Below are 20,139 nucleotides of genomic sequence, written 5' to 3'. Positions count from 1 at the left end.
TTTGTTGATGGGTAGCTAGGCTGATTCTATATCTTAGCTGCTGGGAACAATGCCATAATAAACATGAGTTATATAGGTTAAGGAAGAACCCTTAGGGAGACGTGGACAAGTGTCTACATTAATATACCTTCTTGCCATACCTTCTGTCATGGTTTGTATGTGCTTGGCCCAGGGAGTGGCACTATTAGGAAGTGTGGTCTTGTTGGAGTAGGTGTTTCACTGTGTGTGAGGGCTTTAAGACCCTTATCCTAGGTGCCTGGAAGCTAGTATTTTGCTAGCAGCTGCCAGATGAAGATGTAGAACTCTCAGCTACTCATGCACCATGCCTGCCTGGATGCTGCCATGTTCCCACCTTAGTGATACTGGACTGAACCTCTGCACCTGTAAGTCAGCCCCAATTAAATGTTGTCTTTATAAGAGTTGCCTTGGTCATGGTGTCTGTTCACAGCAGTAAAACCCAAACTAAGATACCTTCTAAGTATTGTATTTTTTTCCCCTTTGGCTAAAACATTTGAGGAATAAGATAAGTGTGCCTAGAAGACTCCCCATCCACCCTCTGTCTCTCTTAAGTTCTATGACCTGAGACCAAGATTGCTCAACAATGCTCAGGTTGTACTAAGCTTCCAGAAGCATGCTTTTCCATGTTGCTCTGCACACCCTACTCTACACACACTTTCTGAACAACATGGTCTTGCTTTGGAAATGACCCCCATGTTTTCCTTACCTGGTACAAGGTATAAACTTTCCTGCTCCCCTTTTTTTCTTGCCCAGCCCCATTTATTTTTTTTCACTTTTTCATTCATCATAATACAAACCTCACTTTACTACATTACTGAATTAAATGTCCTTTTTAAAGGCTAACATTTTCCCCCATATACATGCACAAGAGTGGAATAGCTGGATCATATGGTAGCTCTGACTTAGTTTTTTGAAGAAAGACAACAATGATTTCTACAATGCCTGGACTAATTTCCTTTCCCATAAAGAGTGTATAATGGTTGCTCTTGCCCCGTACACTCACAAGCACTTAGGGTTTTTGTTTTTTGTTTTGCTTGTTTGTTTATTTATGATTTTATGATTTTGCTTTAGTGACTCTTTAAATTTGTTTTACTTTTCATAATAGCCATTTTGACTACAGTAAAATCTAAAAGTAGTGTTACTTTGCATTTTACTTATAATTATCTTATTGTGCTACTGGGCATTCATACTTCTTTTAAGAAGTATCTATTCAGATCACTTGCCTACTTTAATTGGATTATTAACATTTTCTTAACATTTTATAAATATATAGTCAGAGAAACACATGTCACATCTCATGACAAAAGAGTCCAAGAATGATGCTATCTATTTCCAGTACAAACTGGGGCAGCAGCTTGCCTGGGTCCCCTTTCCATCAACAGTGATAAATGTAAAGGCATATTTTACTAATCAAGAAGATTTCCACAGAGCTAAACAGAGAGGAAGCCCCTTAGCAATGAGTCAATACCCAGCAAAGTCTAAGCAAAGGAAACCCTCCCCTCACCCACTTCTCCATGGAATCGTGGCTTCCACTACTTGAGGCTATCTTAGAGTTGTCAGATCTCCCTGAAAGATGGGAAATCTCAATCGGAGTATTTAATGTGTTGAGTTATTCTCAAAAATAATATTTTCAATTAAAAAAATCTAGAAATATAATAGAAAGAATGGTTGGCAAATGGGCACAATTAAAAACATAATCTCTCAGAACAAATTAATTAAAAACATTTAGTTACAAAATAGTTGCTATGAAGATTAAATGAGAAAATAAAAGTTGGAAATCTGTTAAAAATCTAAATGGTGACAAATATGCAAGGGTTTAAAATCAAGTGAACTTAACATATTAAGAGGAGAGAGGAGTAAGAAGGAATAAAATCTTGTAGAGAGAACTGTGTGTTTAAAAGTCACAGCTTGTTTACATTTAAGATCAGTCAAAATGAATTTCTGTGTGATTGCATACACTCTCCAAAAGTATAATTTAGAATAAAGACAGGAAAGGTAAAAACAAATGTCAAAGCTTCCTTTTTTTTTAAAACATATTCTACTTTAGACAAACAAGATTATTTGTATAAAAGCCTAAAACTGTGATATTCTATTTGAACTAGTATTATACGAAGCCCGGTATAAACTCATAAACACATAGAGAGAGGGAGAGAGAGGGAGAGAGGGAGAGAGAGAGAGAGGGAGGGAGAGGGAGAGAGGGAGAGAGGGAGAAAGAGGGAAAGAGGGAAAGAAAGAAATAATGCCCTGATAACATTAGAAGTTGAATATTTTCTATTTGGTTCATTTTTGCCGTTTGCTATTTGATAAATTAGTTACTAATCCTTTAATAGGACCATACCCAAAGTTTGAGAAACAAAACCCCACCAGACGAAACGACATGCCATGTACTACCACAACTTCTATGTGATACCACCACCACTGCTAGAATCTAAGCAATGGTGCTGGATTCTCTCAATGATTGGCAGAGGCAATTTATCTCAGCTAATCCTAAGAGGAACTGGAAACACTGTTTCCAGGCCCTAAAGCCTACAAACAAAGGAATTCAATGTTTAAGGTTTTTCCTGGGAAAATGTAACATCTCTCCCACTCAAGCTCCTGATTTGATTATTTGATTTTGTGCTACCGATGGATAGAGTAGAATACGCACCAGGACTTTGGGTATTATTCCTGTAGAAGCTGAGACTCTGGAGTGTTTTTAAGTCATCTGCATACTTGTGATAACGTCATTCATATATGATCCTACAAGTGACCCTATAAGACCACTAAGGGACACTTCCTATTGTCCCACAACAGAAGCCATGATCCTATCCTTGTACCCTCCTGGATTTCCTGAGGTATTTAGTGAACCCTCATTTATCTGATGATTAAAGTCTGTGTGCTGAGGGGTAAAACACAGACTTGAGCTGGCACCCACAGGATCTTATTTATATAAGAGAGAATGTTCTGAGCTCAACCCTCGGTATTCTTATGTGTCAACGACGAGGTTGGACTGGACACTTGCTTATGGCTTTGTCCTCTCTAACATCAGCCCCAAGTATGTTACAACAGCATTTTCACTTCATTTTCTTTTTAAATGCAACTCACTGACAACATATTCTATATTCAGTCACCAGTATATGGGGGCTCCTAAATGTAATCTATTAAACTGACAACCTATTATTGTCTTAGAGTAACATCTCTGTGCCCCTGGTACATAATTAGCTTTAATCTATGCTAATTGTCTACTCTTAACAAGATGGAGTATGACGACCGAATTCTCTTTTTGGTGTCCATGGCATGTAATTATACATAACATGCAAGCAAATGAGACCTAGTGATAGCTGTGAAGCCTGTAGGTGCTCAGTAATTATTTACTGCCTCAGAAATCACGAAAATACTATCTGACTCCCTTTAGTTTTTGCTGTGACCCTGGCTAAATCTCTTAACCTTTTTGAGTCCTTATTCTGTCTTCTACAAGGAGAGTCAGCTGGAACTCTGTTCTTCAAAATTATTCCCATCAACTGGGCTAATATTTTCCAAGTTTCCTCCATTCCATCTCTAAGGTTTTATGATTTTTAGAGGTGTCAACATAACCTAAAAATGGAAGTTTTGAAAATATTCCTAAGATTTTATATAAAAAGTACAAATATAGATAATGTGAACTGTATATAATCAGAGACAAAAAGTGAGTTTAAATATCTTAGAGACACTACTTAAAGAATTATTAAATGTAACTCACATTCCTTTTGTAAACATAAGCTCTCTAAAGACCAATAAGCCACATAAAATCTCTACTGTCCCCCAGAAAATACTTTCCTTAAAAGAAGTAAGTACACCACTTACGATGGATCAAATGAGCCATCTGGGCATATTGCCAGTTACCATTAATAAATCTTGTCATGAAAAGACAATGGCATTAAAGCTTTATGAACACAGTAGAATTAGTTCCTGCCCAGCTATCCTCCTGCCTCCTTCTTGGTTGTTCCCACCTATTGCTTTACTTAAGACTAAAAGAAGTCCCCATTATATACAATTTTCAGCTCTCCATGTCTTGCTATGTCTAAATACTGTAATTAACATGTGTGTTTCCTGGTATATATAAAAATAATGATGGTATTTAAGAATTTCATTCAATTTTCTCATAAAACGATGATGGTCCTCATATTTATATTATGTTTCGTTAAGAAGAAAAAAAAAATTCTTGCTTACCTAGCAGGAGTTTTGACAGCTTTGGGGCTTGTGCTAATAAGTTCATCAAGACTGTGTTGATTGCTAAAACAAAGCAAAAAAAAAAAAAAGTCAAAGTCAGTAAGAAATCTGTGTATGTGTGTGAGTGTGTGTATGTGAGATATGTATATGAGTGTGTCTGAGATATGTGTGTGTGTGAGTATGTATGTGTGTCAGTGTGTGAGTGTGAGTGTATGCAAGTGTGTGTATATGTGTGAATGTATGTGTGTCAGTGTGTGAGTGAGATGTGTGTGAATGTGTGTGTGAATGTGTGTATATGTGAGTGTATATGTGAGTGTATATGTGAGATATGTGTGTGTGTGTGTTTGTAAGAGAGAGGGGGGGAAATGATATGAAGCTTCTACCTCAGATCATTAATTACTTTGGTTTTTGTTTTGTTTTCAGATAGGGTCTCCCCACTTCCTTTGTAGATACACAGGCTGGTCTTGAACTCTAACCCTCTGCCTTAACCTTCAGTTCTGAGAGTACAAGGTAGATAGGACCATCTTTTATAAAGAGCTTCATAAGGATTAAGACACGCCCTGGGTCCACATCCCTGAGAAATGTTGGAGGCAAACCAAATTTGAACACATAACCACCAAGGAGAAGCAGCATGCATGCTCCCTCCTCCTGGGCGTCCTTCTGGTAGAGCTCAGGACAGCTGCAGGTGAACTCTGTGCTCTCTCCCTGGACGTCCTTCCTCCACTTCAGTTCGCCCCTTTCATGCGCGTGTTCAGTACCAACAAGGTTCTCAAGGGAGCTTTCTGACCGACAACTCGGAGTTTCTCTGCCATTCTTTTGTTAACTATTGCTCCAATATATAAATGGTCTTAATTTCTCAAAACGAGAAGTAAATTCAATGTCATGCAAAAAATATTCTAAATTAAGTATAAATCTGTTATGTTGCCAGTTTTCTCACAAGTCATTTAAATATTAATGCTTGTGATTATGAACTAGCAGCAAACTGATATTCTTCAGTTTATTAATTTTTATACACTTACAATTTATTAACTAAGAATTTGCAGTATTAACCGACTTGTGTGATTATGGTGTCACAAGAAATTTCTCAAGTAGTAATTACACAGAATTAGCACCGGGATTATCATCTTAATAGTATAGTGAAACAAACAGAAACAATAATAAGAAAAACCCTGTCTAGCAGCTCACAGATCAACAAATCATCTTCTAATTTTTTAACCCCTGCTTTGAAACATCTTTAGCCAAATAATCTTACTCCGTTTACATAAATTGGAGGATGTATCAATCAATAATCTCCCAAAACTCACCTTTTGTTTGCTGAGGGGGTCACTTTAATAAGACTGTCCAGGTCTTGGTTCCTGAAAATAATACATTGCAATATCTAGTAAGGTCAACAAAGAACAATCACATTATACTTTAAGCCTTAATATCAAATCAAGCTGATATTTAGTAATTCAAAACTCCAGCATGACTTGAATCCTCTTCTTAAAAATAAACTTTATTATACAACATTTACACTCACATACACACACACACACACACACACACACACACACACACACACACACACCAAAATGAGCCAGACACAAAATCAATACACCACAATGAGTTTCTTTATAGTTAGTATTATAACAGAATAACCATTCTGAACAGACGCTGTGGAGCTCTGTTCTGGATTGAATATTTCCGCTGTGAATTGTATACTTGGATTCTAAATTCCGTGTCTGACAACAAGATTTTATTCTTCGTTGGGTTGTGAAGTATCAGGACAACTCAGCACTAAAGACTCAGATATAGTATAGCAACACCTTCAGTTCGGCCTCACTACAATTAAATCATTTAGGAGAGCCAGGGCAAATGGCTGTGTTTAAGAAGTTGAGTTGCTCCATTATGGATTGAATCCCCTCTCCCTTCCAAATACTATCTAGGGTAGGGATGGCAGACTACGCCCCGCCCCCTGGACTAAACCCCATCCCTGGACTAAACCCCATCCCTGGACTAAGCCCCGCCCCTGGAGTAAGCCCCGCCCCCTAGACTAAGCCCCATCTCTGGATTAAATTCCCCCTGAGTGCTAATTTTCCAGTACATATTTACTGGAACACAGACACTCTAATTTATTCACAAGATGTTTTTTTTTATTTGCTTTCACAATAGTGGCAGGATTATGTGGTTAAACAGATTATTTTGGCTTCTCATACCTGATTTACTTGTTCTTTAGACCTTTGAGAAAAGCTGCTGTCTATATAAGCTTTGTTGTTAGCTACATACTATAAGACAGCATCCCTATTCAGAGACACAGGAAATGGTCACAAAGAAGGCAAATATCTAGACACCATTCATATCTAACTCAAGTTGACATAGCAATGTGTATTTCTGGTCTGGTTATATTTCTTCGTTTACTTGACGTGGTATATCACAGGCAAAGTTCTCTCTATATGAAAGATTTTAAATGGTCTCCTGGGATAGGACACAGCTCAGTGGGCAACACTTGGTGCACAATGGTAAAGGCTGTGATTTGGATTCCTAGCACTCATGTAAGGCCAATCTGGAGAGGACAGAAGATTCCCCCACAGCAAGCTGGCTAGCTAGGTAAGCAGAACTCTAGCTAGACTAGCCTAACCAAGAAACTTTGGTTTCAAGTGAGAGACTGCTTTGATAATTTAAGGTGAGAGGATGGAGGGAAGACACACTGTCAACCTTTGACCTCTACATACAGACAATGCATGTAGGAGCCCCACACGTAGGTCCATATACATGAGGACAGATATGCATATGTACAGTCCATTCACACAATAGCACGCACACACACACACACACACACACACACGCACACACACACACACACATGACTTCCTAACTTCTGAATTGGTTGGGTTTTAGACGAAGAGAAGATAGGGACTAAAGGGGGATAGAAGAACCTTTGCTATCTCCAGACGTCTACATCAGCTACCTGGTTTTAGAACATCTTTTTAGGATGTGGCCTTAGCCCATGGGAATTTCCACTAGTGTGGAATATAAATGCTACACTGGAATGAGTTCACCACTGTATTTTGAGGACCTCCTGCCTCCACCACAGCCCATATGCAGGGGACCTGTGCAGGGGTTTCAGTACCAGCCTATGGGTTGGGGACACACCTGTTTCTCATTTTGCATCCCTTCTGTAAGACAGTATAAAGCATTTCTATGATTTCGAAGAGTGAGTCAGACAAAAGGAGAGATAACATCTTGCAAATCTTACCCCTGGTTAGCTCCGCTCCTTGCAGGAACCCCTTTGGTGAAATTGTCAAGACTTTGACCCCTTAAGAATATAAAAGAAATAGCCATATCAATTACACCAGATGGTTCAAATTATTTATTAAAACTGATATACATTTTGCTATAAAATATTTACTAAAACCTTGACACCAGCCATTTTGCTGAAATTTAGTGATGGAGTTGGTTCTGGAATTGGTGTCCAGTGAACAGGCAGCCTCAGTTCTTCAGGGTGATGAAAAGCCCAAACAAGCTGCCTAGTCTGAGGAGAGACCTAGACGCATGCCTGTGGGCTCAAGCCTACCGTGCTTGCTCCTCATCTGCACCACCCTTCCACTAAAAGGAACCAACCAATAACAATGGGTTCTATATTTGTTAAGAAACAACTTGGACCTAAGTGGTCAAAGGTACCTTCACTGCACTGGAAATTAACAGACAAAGTTCTCCACGTTCTCACATGATGGCATTCATAATTACCACTTCACTTGGGATCAGCCAACTTAACTGATGATTGCATTACACTTACAAACGCTGATGAGCATGAAGCCAAACAGGAGAGCATCTTAAGTCTTACTCTTGAAGTCTTTTTCCTGCTATCATGTTCACCTTGATGAAATAACTAAGGTCTGTGAAACTTTAAACAGACAGACCAACCAAAAACCCACTCAGAAAAAAATGGAATGAAATCAACTGGCCATTTTGCTTGGAATCCTATGAATCTGCATGTCCTCAAGATAAATTTTACTATAAAGTTTTGATAGAAATCAATACTGGTCTAAATCTTCAGCTTACAGGGGTTAAACTTTAACCTTTATACAAATCATTGGTATACTGGCTTGGTTCTCAATTTCTGAAAGCAAACCCTAACATTGGGACATGGTTGAGATTTTTTTTCATTAGCTTTGTTTGGAACAAGGCATTGATTTACCCAAAAACTTATCCTGACTCCAGAAGCATTCATTGTTATCCTGTAGCTACAACTAAATGGTGCTTTAATAATAATTTCCATTTGCAGCACTTTTATTTTAAAGACACCATGCAACTTTTATTTCACTTGATCCTTTTTGCTTTCTGCTGTCAAAGATAGGGTAAGCACGTGGTCCTCATGATGTGACCAGCCAGCTACAGCTCAGTGCCCATGTGACTTGCATAGAATCCCACCTAGTAAGCAAGGAGCTTCAGGTTTGCTGGGCCCAAAGATCCCAGCTCTTCCATAGTAGGTGCTACATATTGATGCAGGAAAGAAGAGAGGTAAGACATAGTTCTCTCACCCTTTGCTACTTCTGTTTACTTCCGGGGTGACTTTGATAAGATTGTCAAGGCTCTGGCCCCTTTAAAACATTGAAGAAATCAAGTGGTTATGATCGAGTTTCAATAGCGTGAACCTATTCATTAAAGTTCAGAAGCAGAATAAACACACATTGAGATCATGCCAAAGAGTTAAAGATGACTGTGCGGGAATGGAGGGATTTATATATATCAGAACTCACTGAGTGAGACTTATTCAGACATTGGTTCTTAGAAAATTTCACTAGAGCTCTCTCTATTCTGGTGCATTTAATGGTGTCCTGTTAACCACTGCCAAGTATACAAAACAGTTTTTAATTAGTTCATATACTTGCCTCATAGAACATTCCAGAAAACATTCTCTCTTGGTAGCAACCTCCAACATGTGTGAAACAAACTTTCTTAATTCCTTATTTTGTTAACATTTATTGGGAAAGTTTCTATTACAAAACTAGATTAGGATAAAGGTACCAATTTGTTTATAGTGCGCTATATACAACCTGGTATCTGCCTTTGGTACTTAGACCTCATTAGAATAGACACATTGCACCAAGCAATAAGAAAACTAAAACCTACAGATTTCTGAAACATACCAAAATGTAAGCCATATTGGCTGGACCGTGAACTCCATAGTTACTGAAAACACTTGCACACTGTGCGGTTGGTCTTGACTATGCCTGCTTCAGGTCTTAATGGAATGATGCGTCTCTCTCATTGCATGTGCATATGCTTTTCACATAAGTCTCCATAGCAAACACCCCTCTGATCTACAGAGAATGTCACATGGGGAGAAGAGTCTCCTCAGGAGGAAACTTTAACCCTCTCTCCTCACTTGGTGACCTCACAACCACGTCTCTGTGGTTTCATCTACACAACATCAAAGATACAGTATTCAGAAACAACCAGATGTTGACCCAAGTTGTCTTCTTGATCCAGATGTCTCAGGATGCGATACTCAGACTTAAAGATGCAAAGACAATATGTGCACATTCATTATGACAATGATGGGACAACTGACCTTGCAGGGACAACTGCTCTACTCCAGATTAGCCCTTGATTTTCACCTAAATGAAGCCCATGGAATTTGAATCACGTCGTCTTAGGGAAAAAAATTCCCAGGATACAACTGCAAGACTTTAGTGTTTAAATAAGCAACAGATCAACAAGATCAACTTTGTAAGTGTTGGTTGAGGAGTTTGCTTACAAAGACTTCAGCCTCTTTAAACATTGAACGAACCTCATAATGTAATAGGTTATTTAAATTCTTAATGCATAAGGTCAATAAAGAAAAGTGAACTTGGGCTGGAGAGAGGGCTCAGTGGTTAAGAGCACTGACTGCTCTTCCAGAGGTCTTGAGTTCAATTACAAGCAACCACATGGTGGCTCACAACCATCTGTAATGGGATCTGATACACTCTTCTAGTGTGTGTCTGAAGATAACAACAGTGTACTCATACAAATAGAAAAAAAAAATAAGAAGAGTGAACTAAATAATATAGTGATTTAATCATTATAATGATATACTATTTAAAGTTTAACTGATTGGGTCATGGCCTCATAGTGTATACATCATCAGTATTTATACATTCTTGCAGTCTGCACATAGTAAAGACCAATGAACTAGGCTCTGCCAAGTGGAGGCATGGGTATGTTCAAGGCAGACACAGAAGTGGCATACTGGGGCTTCCATTCCAAACTGGGGAAAGGCGAGACACAGACAAACATCTATGTGAATGTTATAATTTGTCAGTTAACTAATATATGCTGAGCTTTAAAAGGAGTATTTTGTGTTTGCAGTACTGAGGACGAGTGAGGGCCCGTGACTTAATCATATTCAGTAGTCAGAAAATGACATATTTGAAAGGAAGACAATACAGTGACAGCGTTCCAGAAAATGGGAGCAGTGTGGGTACATGCCTTACAGCAAGAACAACCTGAAATGGGAAAGATTTACTTGGTGGGATTTTATTGAGGAAGTTTAAAGGCTGTGATCACTGAAGTTCTAGTCCTCCTGAGAGGGAAACAGGGAAAGCTTTGGAATGAAGAAGGAAGATTGCTCTGTGTGTGTGTCTGTGTGTGTGTGTGTGTGTGTGTGTGTGTGTGTGTGAGAGAGAGAGAGAGAGAGAGAGAGAGAGAGAAAGAGAGAGAGAGAGAGAGATGTAAGAGAGCATGCTCAGATGTGTGTGTATAATGTGAGAGAAAGCATGTACAGATGTGTGTGTGTGTGTGTGACTTGAGAGAGCATGCTCAGATATGTGTGCATGTGTATAATGTGAAAGAGAAAGAGTATGTGCAGATGTGTGTGTGTGTGTGTGTGGTGTGAGCATGCACACATGTGTGTGTGTGATGTGAGAGAGAGAGAGCATGTGCAGATGGGTGTGTGTGTGTGTGTGTGGTGTGAGCATGCACGCATGTGTGCGTGTGTGATGTGTGAGAGAGAGCATGCTCAGATGTATGTGTGTGTGTGTGTGTGTGTGTGTGTGTGTGGTGTGAGCATATGTGTACATACCAGATGTCTACAGCATTTTTGTGTTATTTTTTGAGACAAAGTCATTTTCCTGAGTGCAGAGCTCACTAATTTGTAAGACTAGCAGGGCAGTTCCCCTCCCCCCAGGTAGCTCATGTCTCTACCTTCTTAGGACTGAAATTATAGGACTATGCTGTGATACTGGACTTTTCAAAGTGCTGAGACTTGAACTCGTGCTTGTTACTAACTGAGCCCCTAACATGATATTTAAAATATCTACAAAGTCTCATTATAGAAAACATAAATTGACAGTACTATCCTTAAAAGCTCATAGAAAACACATACATACAAATATGAACACATATCACACATGTTCACATATGTATATATGTCTATTTATACATATACTCATGTATGCATACACACATGAACAACCACTATTCATGTATAAAAAATGCATACATGTACACATTTGTGTACATGTCTACCTGCATACTTACACAGGCATATATTTCCATGTGTACACACATACACACATGTTTATATAGGGATGCACACATGCAAGCAAGTATTCACAACATACACACATGTATATACCTAGTCGTGTACACAAAGACCCATTTCAGTATATAAGGAATAATAGGTCACAATTTGAAGTGCTCTAATAAATATTAAATAAGAACATAATTTCGATGTCAAGACGAACTAAAATATAAGTAGACTGCCTAGCCCAGTATGGACAATAATTAATCTGAATGTGTTTCTGACACTGACTTCTGATTCCTTGTTTGTGTCTAATACGTGCTGAGCACAAGCGCCCCAGGATTCCTCTTTGGTAGATGAGTGTGCTGGCTAGTGTTATGTCAACTTGACACATGCTAGAGTCCTTTTGGAAGAGGAAACCCTAATCGAGAAAATGCTCCCAGCAGATTTGTGTTGCATTTTCTTGACTGATGACTGATGTGAATACACCTACCCCTGGTGCCATCCCTGGGTGGGGGGTCCTCGGTAGTATAAGAAAGCAGGCAGAGCAAGCCACAAGGAGCAAACCAGGAAGCAGCGCTCTATCATAACCTCTGCACCAGTTCCCACCTCAAGGTTCCTGCCATGCTTGCCCCTGCCCAGACTTCCTTTAGCGATGGGCTGTAATATAAAACTGTAAGATGTAAAGAACCCTTTCCTCCACAAGTTGCTTTTGCTCCTGGTCCTTAGCACAGCAGGAGAGAAGTAACTAAGACAGAGTAAGTAAGCAGGGTCAGTGACATAGCTAGCCAGAGCTGAATCTGAATCAGGGCTTCCATAGTCTCTGTTCACACAAATACCTCAGTCAGCTTCCTGAACCATGTACAGAGCCAAGTAGGCCAGTGCTCCCCTCTCAGCAAGTGTGCGAGACTTGCTCATCTTGTCTTATTCACTGTGTGGTTGTGCCTCTGACTGTGCCAAATGGCTTTCAAAAGCAGGGCAGGTCGGCAGTGTATGCAACAGATTTTGGCTAGCTGAGCCTTTACTCTGCCAGCTGAGCCTTTGGGGCATGGCTGATATATCTCAAAACCTATAAATAATATCATATACTGAGTTAACTGAGTGGAAAAGAGTTCGTGCAATTGTTTGATACACCATCTTTAGCTACACAGCAACAAGTCCAGTTTTAAAATACAGTTTACATGCACACTATCTAGAATACACACATATACATACAATATACATATATAACCATGCATACACATATATCCACATATGATCTTATGCATGCCTCTACTAATACACCCACACACACTTTTATGGGTATAATACTCATACATACACATATACACTAATACAAAGAGAAATAATATAGCTGAAAATCTTAAAGTTGTCTTGCAATTTCTGTAAATTACCAAATAGCAACCATCACCAAGGAACAAAATGCTAAGGACTCTGTACATCACTCATTTCAGACTGCTTAATGAAATGTGTTTGAGAGAATAAACATGCGGTTTGTGCTTGAACGTCAATTCACTGTCCCAAACATAAGCACTAGCTCTTGGATGTGCCCAGCAGAGGGACTTCAGATTTCTTACCTCCTCATATTTTTATTTGTGTCAGGGTTCACTTTAATCAGTCCATCGAGGTCTTGTCTTCTTTGGAAAAGAAAATGAATTCTAATCAACGTTATGAAAATAAAAACCAATCAAATGACCAATAGCTCAGAAATTATGAAGTGATTTACGTAAAAGTTCTCTACACCAGTGTGAACATTCAAAGTTCTAAATGTGAATGATAGTTCTCATATCTCAAGCCAAAGCCGTTTATGGTTGCTGATTTGCTAACAGCTCACACAGGTATGTGCTGTCTGCTCTGTTCTCAGAATGTAAGCACATGTGAGAGTTCTTACTAAACAAAGTCAGCTCTGTCTTCAGGTCCATCCAGTCAGATCACTTCTAAGGGGCCACAGTGAAGTCAGGTGAGTTAGATGAAATTTTCCACTAGGAACAGACTAAATACAAATTGCTACTGAACAAATTGATACAGTCTCTTTTTGTTTTAATAAGAAGAAAATATTGATAGCTTAATAATTTAACAATATTTGAAATACTAAAAAAGAATGCCTTCATCTAAACCTATTGATCATGCCCCTGTCCTAACCTTTTAAATATCGTTTGCCTCAAGTATTCACTTTGCTACAAGATCACTTGTAGGAAACACAGTGACTCACTTCTTACTGGATCTACGTGCTGTCCCATTTAAAAATCAGAGGGGTTATGCTCAAAACAGGCAGTGGGGGTGGTGTAGGGATGTGAGTGGGGCTAGCAGTTGTAGAGATTGGATATGCCTGCATAAAGGCCCTGGACAGTCCTTGTTCCCATCCAGGCACTGGTCCAGCCTCTCCCTGGACTGCCATCTGAAATCCCCAGAGGTGACTTAGGGAACCTTAATCACAGCTGGCTTGGCAGTCTCTGTCATTCTAGAAAAGTGCTTCAGAAACTATGTCAAGGCTAATTCTTTAGATAAATTCTCTCTCATCATTCCTTAAAAAGAAATCAATACCCCAAATCAACCAGAAGAGTAACTCACTATTAAACATTGAGATGATTATTTTAAAATAAATAATTTATGGAAGATAATCACGAATGGTCATATCTCTCATCTTTATTCGATAATTCCATACTTTAAAATATGGTTGTAAAGCTAAAAAGTCAAATCATTTGCCTCCTGATTATTATTCAAAAATCAGAACTAAAGACATTAGTGAGACATACCCAGTGGTACTATCATGTCCCTTGGGGTTGATCTTCATGATGCTATCAAGATCTTTACCTCTTATGAAAAGAATGTTTGGATTAGTTTCATGACATTTCCATAGAAGATATCATCCATTCTATATTTAATGATTAACTCATTAAACTATTACTAACTTATTATTTCATTGGAGAAAATTGTTATTCTGATATAAAATTTATTTTAGTATAAAATTGACTAAGTGAAATCGTTAACTAAATCTCCAAGATTTTGTTGTGCTGTATATAAATATATTTAGATACAGTCACCATACAGTCTTCAAACTGGATAACAGGACTGCAGAAATATGATATGTAAAATTGAAGACAAATTGGAAGCTGTAACTCACACCACACCCTCGAAATCACCAGTTAGTCCACAGAAGAAGCCTGAGTCAGAGACATCCAGGCAGCTCTCACCTTCTGCTGCTTCTCTCCGCCATGACATTTGTCCTGATAACTGATCTGAGATCTTGGCTTCTTTGGAGGAAAAAAGTCATCAAAACTTATGTCAGCACAAGGAGATGGTACCTTTCACATGGGAATACTCACACACAGATGAACTCGCATAGACTGTGAGTGCTCAGAGACAAGCCAGGTGGGGTCCCAGCCCCGAGGGGGAAGTGGACAATTAAATCCCAGCACTAAACAAGAAGCTACCTCTGATATACAACTGCTTACAAAGGAAAATTAGTTTTCTAATTCACACCCCCACACACATATATACACACACACACACCAGACACACACACACACACCACTCACACACACACACACATACCACTCACACACACACATACCACACATACACCTCACACACACATACACACACACACCACTCACACATACACACACACATACCACTCACACACACACATACCACACATACACCTCACACACACATACACACACATACCACTCACACACACATACACACACACACCACTCACACACACACACCACACATACAGCACACACACACACACCACACACACACACACACACCACTCACACACACACTACCACACACACCACACACATACCATACACACCACTCACACATACACACACACATACACACACACTACACACACACACACCACTCACACACACACACCCCACACACACACCACTCATACATACAACACACACACACACCACTCTCACACACACACCACACACACACATCACACACACACCACACACACACATCACACACACACACACACCACACATCACACACACACCACCCCTCCTGCTTCTCTCTCCCTAAGTGCCAGGGCTTCAGGTGTTCTGCACTGACCAGGTTCTCGAATGGGTACAGAGGACCTAAATGGATATCTGTGCGCTTACACGGCAGGTGCGTTAGTGGCTGAGCCATCTGTCTCCCCGCCCCATCTTCTAGCTTTTTAACTTCATTAATTTCCACTGTGGTGCTTGATTTGAACAAATTTACATCCTGTCTCTCATTTTGCAATTTTTTCCTTACATTTCTTGATTCGCATTAAAAATTGACATGTGTATTAATTATTTAATAAAACACACAATGAAAGATTTGGTGGCAGATATGTATGGCCATTCTTTAGACATGGCACGGATTGTATTCCCTTTGACCCACCATCTCTGACGCAGCTAAAGAGTTCATCTGTGGCAGAGAATAAGAATGGAACTTCTGACGAGGTGTGAGAGGTGAGAGAAAGAATCCCACCAATGAAGGTGCCTACTTACCCTCTGTCGGTGTCAGCGCGTTGGTTGAGTTTCCTAAGGCTCCCGAAGGCTTGATTTCTTTACAGCATTGGGATTGAAGGGGAAAAAAGCATTTGTGAGAAACTCAGTGGCATGATCAGAATCTCTTAGGAGAGCTGCAGATTTCTCACAGCAGGAATGAGATGCAATCAGGGCCTAAAGCACTGGGAATTCTTAGAAATACCTAATTCAAGTGGCAACACCTTGATATCAAGGTGTCAACCACGACTCAGTTACAACTCAATCAGTTTAAAAACAAACTTTCCCACCAGGCCTCAGCCTTTCCTTTTGGGAGGATAGACCAGACAGAGGATAAGTGTAATTTGATGATGAAGAATTTTGTCCTACTTAACCATAAAAACTCATTCATGCTAGGTAGAAATCAATTATAGATCAACACGTTAAATGGGATTATTCTGAGGACTTGGAGAAGCTGTTTTCCATAAAAGTTTCCAGTGTCCTTAAAGGGTCTAAGGCTGCCTTGAAGAGTGGAAATACCCAGGCTCTGACTGCAATACCTCATGTAAACTGATCACATAGAGTGGATCTTTCATGTACCAGAAACTAGAGGTCCATGATTGTCCATACCCGCAATCCAAGCACCTGAGAGGTTGGGTTTAAGACTAACCGGGGCTAAGTGACAAGACCCTCTCTTAGAACAAAGAATTGAAAGCTAAACCTCTAACACTACACAACCAATCGAGTGCTGAGCCCCAGCATTTTCATCTCTGATTGGTTTCACTGTGATAAAAATTATTGGCATATTAAGCCTGTTCACTATACTAGACGGGAGAAGGGAGCAAGGACAAGAAATGAGGACACGCTCCCTTCTGTACCTGCCAGGTCCCTTCTTCCTGCATTATTCAGGTGTCATTGTGTGACATTACGAGTCACTCCTCTTCCCCTTTCACAGTCCACACCATGACAGGTAAGGCTCACACCAATTTTCGTCTTTTCTAACATTCCTTGGAGCTGTCTAAGCTCCTTGTCTAGGACCTCACTTTCTCCTCTAAAACACAAATTGACTCTGTAGAACTGCTTTCCACCCACATTCTTCATTTGGAGGAAGTCATCTGTAATGAGCCAGCACGCTTGAGTGCCTCTCACTGAGAACGCTTCCCATCATACAGACTATGCTGTGTGTTCTGGATCAGAAAACTGGGAATATACCTGACAGGGTTGCCTTGGAAAACTAGGGTACCATTCCATGCATATACTGGCACAGACAAATGGTTTTTAAAAATAAATATGACATCAGAATTAATTGTCATCTTAGAAAAGAAAGTTTAATAAATCTACCAACATACAAAGTGGACAGTCTGGGGATAAATGATAGAAGCCTCATAAATCCTTAACCTCTGTTATTCTTCACTGCTCAGAAATTTTATTTAATGAGACTGATGGGAACTTGATTTCTTTCAATATTAATAAAAAATATCAGTAATGAGGAGCCAATTTTCTGGTTTATCATTATCAGTCTAAAACTGTAAGTTCATCCCTCAAAAGCTACTAATTTAGTTATTAATCAACAGTCAACCTACCACAAAAATGTTCAGTGTCTTGCAACATTAAGATACCTATACAAAGATCAACATATGAAACGTGACCCAGATTCCATCTAAGGATGACAGTGGCCAGCAGATCCCTTCCCAGAACCAAAGTGCCTTGTCCATAAGCTTCCTGTGGTACCAAGTTCCGTCTCTTTCATTTCTGTCTGTGAAAGTATATATGGAGGTCACCTAGGTCACACACTTCTTATGGGATGAGGAAACGTCCCTGACTGGGTCACTGACATCATGACAGTGGCAGAGCCAATATTGAAGCACCAGTCTCTCCGGAGACTCCTCCAGAGCTTGTGCTACCAGACCTCCCGACCCTGGCAGAGAAAGGGGCTTCCTGAGGACAACAGACGGCAGTCAAATGACTCTAAGTGACCTGACTTGACGAAATCTTACCCTTTGCCATCTCTGTCCATATGGGTGTTCATATAGATCAGACTTTCAAGACTCTGCGCTCTGGAAACAAAAGGAATTGCAATAAAAAACTGTGAGATTGTGTGGTATCTTGAAAGGTCAGCTATAATAAACATTTTCTATGAATTGCTCATTTTCTCTCATTGAATGGAAGAGCAGAGATCATTCCGGGCAATTATGTCTAAACCAAATGTGCAATGCCAAGAGAGCTTGCCCATCTGCTAGAGTGCTGGCCTGCCAGAGGCTGCAGCTCCCGTCCCACCACCGTCACCATCTGAAGGAGCAAGGCAGGCAGGTTGGGACACAGGCTGTGCAGAGCAACCGGTCCACTTACCTTTTGTCCAACTGCTGTGCCTTTAGGTTTGCCCGGAAGAGCCCATCGAGACCTTGATTCCTTTAAATATATGGATTTTAAAAAAAATCTCATAATAATAATGACAGATGCTTAACTATAAAAAGCATGCACCAGTTTACATGTAAGATAGAAGCTGCCTGGGAAAGATGAGCTAGAGTTCTGGAAATTACTTTATTCCACAAAGTGTTTTCCTGAACTCCAATTTAAATTACAGTAAGCCTGAGAGCAGGTGCAGCCAAAGAGATAAGCTGGGGATATGCAGGCCATGATAAGGCTGCCGAAACGCTGTTTGGATGCGTGGCATGTTTCCTTTTTTATTTTATTTTGTATTCTTTCTCAAACAGTTTTGGGTTTGTAAGTCTTCATGCGTCGGGGTGTTCTGTCTGCCAGCATGTCTGTGTATCATGTGCACGTGATGTGCATCCCTTGGTTGCTGTAAAGGTCAGAAGCCATGACTGGGTGCTAGGAACCAAACCCAGGTCCTTTGTAAGAGGAGCAAGTGCTCTTAACCACCGAGTCATTTCCACAGCCCCTGCCTTCTTTCTTAAAAAAAAAAAAGATTTATTTATTTATTATATGTAAGTACACTGTAGCTGTCTTCAGACACTCCAGAAGAGGGTATCAGATCTTGTTGTGGATGGTTGTGAGCCACCATGTGGTTTCTAAGATTTGAACTCAGGGCCTTAGGAAGAGCAGTCAGTGCTCTTAACCACTAAACCATCTCTCTAGCCCTGTCTTCTTTCTTTATGTTATTGAAATTATCACACAATCACACATCATTTTCCTTTTACTCTCTACAATCCCTCCCGTGTACACTTCTCCTGACTCCTGTCTCCGATTCATGGCCTTTTCCTCAGATTCATCTATGTGTGTATATATATGAAAATATATCAAATGAAATATAAATTTCATTTTAACATGAGCTGGTATTTATAGAGCTATCTATGATGCAAAATCATGATGTTTCAGGATCTCATGAAAATGCCCCACAACACTGGCTTCACATCCCCATATGGCTCCTCAGTTAATGATGAGATGCTGTTGAATATATATATTAGGATACCAAAAACTGTGGTATGTGTATAAACATGCAACTACCTTAAATTTCATGGAACATGAAAATCAAAGATACTTAAATATTAGTACTTTCAGACTTTGATAAATGCTCAATTATTTCTGCAAGCTTTTTATCCAAGATTAGTGAGATATTAATGACTAGTCAGAGAAGCCCACCCTCTTACTCTAAAACCAGAGCGTTGTTTTTAATCCTGAAAAAAATGTTACAAGAAGTCACACTGTTCACTTTAGTAATAACATGGGCAGCAGACCTTCTTAAAGCTCACCTGTTCAAGCTTTTGTTCATTCTGATGAGATTATCCAATTCTTCACTTTGGGAAGAGAAAACAGAATCGAATATTAGTCAGAAAGCACTCCCAGAGTCAAAGGGCAGCTTCCCCTTAAAATAACTGTGAGTGCTCAGAAGTAGAACACATGCCCTACACTAATTATCTGTGACACTCTACTCATCCTTCAAAGTGTTCCTGACACCAGGCTGCCAGAAGCCTTTCCTGGCCCATCAGCTCGTCTCTGTGTTTGCAT

General features: G+C 39.7%; 1 protein-coding gene across 10 annotated transcripts in view; it reads right to left on the bottom strand.

Annotated features, from left to right (window-relative positions):
• The window catches only part of Scel (sciellin), a 102,671-nt gene that overhangs the window by 21,958 nt on the left and 60,574 nt on the right, over positions 1 to 20,139 (bottom strand). For 6 of the 10 annotated variants that reach the window (XM_031361342.1, XM_031361334.1, XM_031361338.1 and 3 more), the window contains 11 exons: positions 19,884 to 19,928; positions 18,520 to 18,579; positions 18,168 to 18,227; positions 16,195 to 16,251; positions 14,887 to 14,946; positions 14,449 to 14,508; positions 13,270 to 13,329; positions 8,727 to 8,786; positions 7,442 to 7,501; positions 5,511 to 5,561; positions 4,207 to 4,269 (listed from right to left, as the gene is read on the bottom strand). In XM_031361342.1, the coding sequence (XP_031217202.1) occupies positions 4,207 to 4,269; positions 5,511 to 5,561; positions 7,442 to 7,501; positions 8,727 to 8,786; positions 13,270 to 13,329; positions 14,449 to 14,508; positions 14,887 to 14,946; positions 16,195 to 16,251; positions 18,168 to 18,227; positions 18,520 to 18,579; positions 19,884 to 19,928 (636 nt within the window). The remainder of the gene's footprint in view (positions 1 to 4,206; positions 4,270 to 5,510; positions 5,562 to 7,441; positions 7,502 to 8,726; positions 8,787 to 13,269; positions 13,330 to 14,448; positions 14,509 to 14,886; positions 14,947 to 16,194; positions 16,252 to 18,167; positions 18,228 to 18,519; positions 18,580 to 19,883; positions 19,929 to 20,139) is intronic. The other 4 variants (XM_031361339.1, XM_031361344.1, XM_031361336.1 and 1 more) reach the window with 3 other exon arrangements.

Source organism: Mastomys coucha, unplaced genomic scaffold (genome assembly GCF_008632895.1).
Source record: "Mastomys coucha isolate ucsf_1 unplaced genomic scaffold, UCSF_Mcou_1 pScaffold9, whole genome shotgun sequence".
Taxonomy (NCBI): domain Eukaryota; kingdom Metazoa; phylum Chordata; class Mammalia; order Rodentia; family Muridae; genus Mastomys; species Mastomys coucha.
The sequence above is the reverse complement of the archived record's forward strand: the minus strand, read 5'-3'. Positions and strand labels throughout refer to the sequence as shown.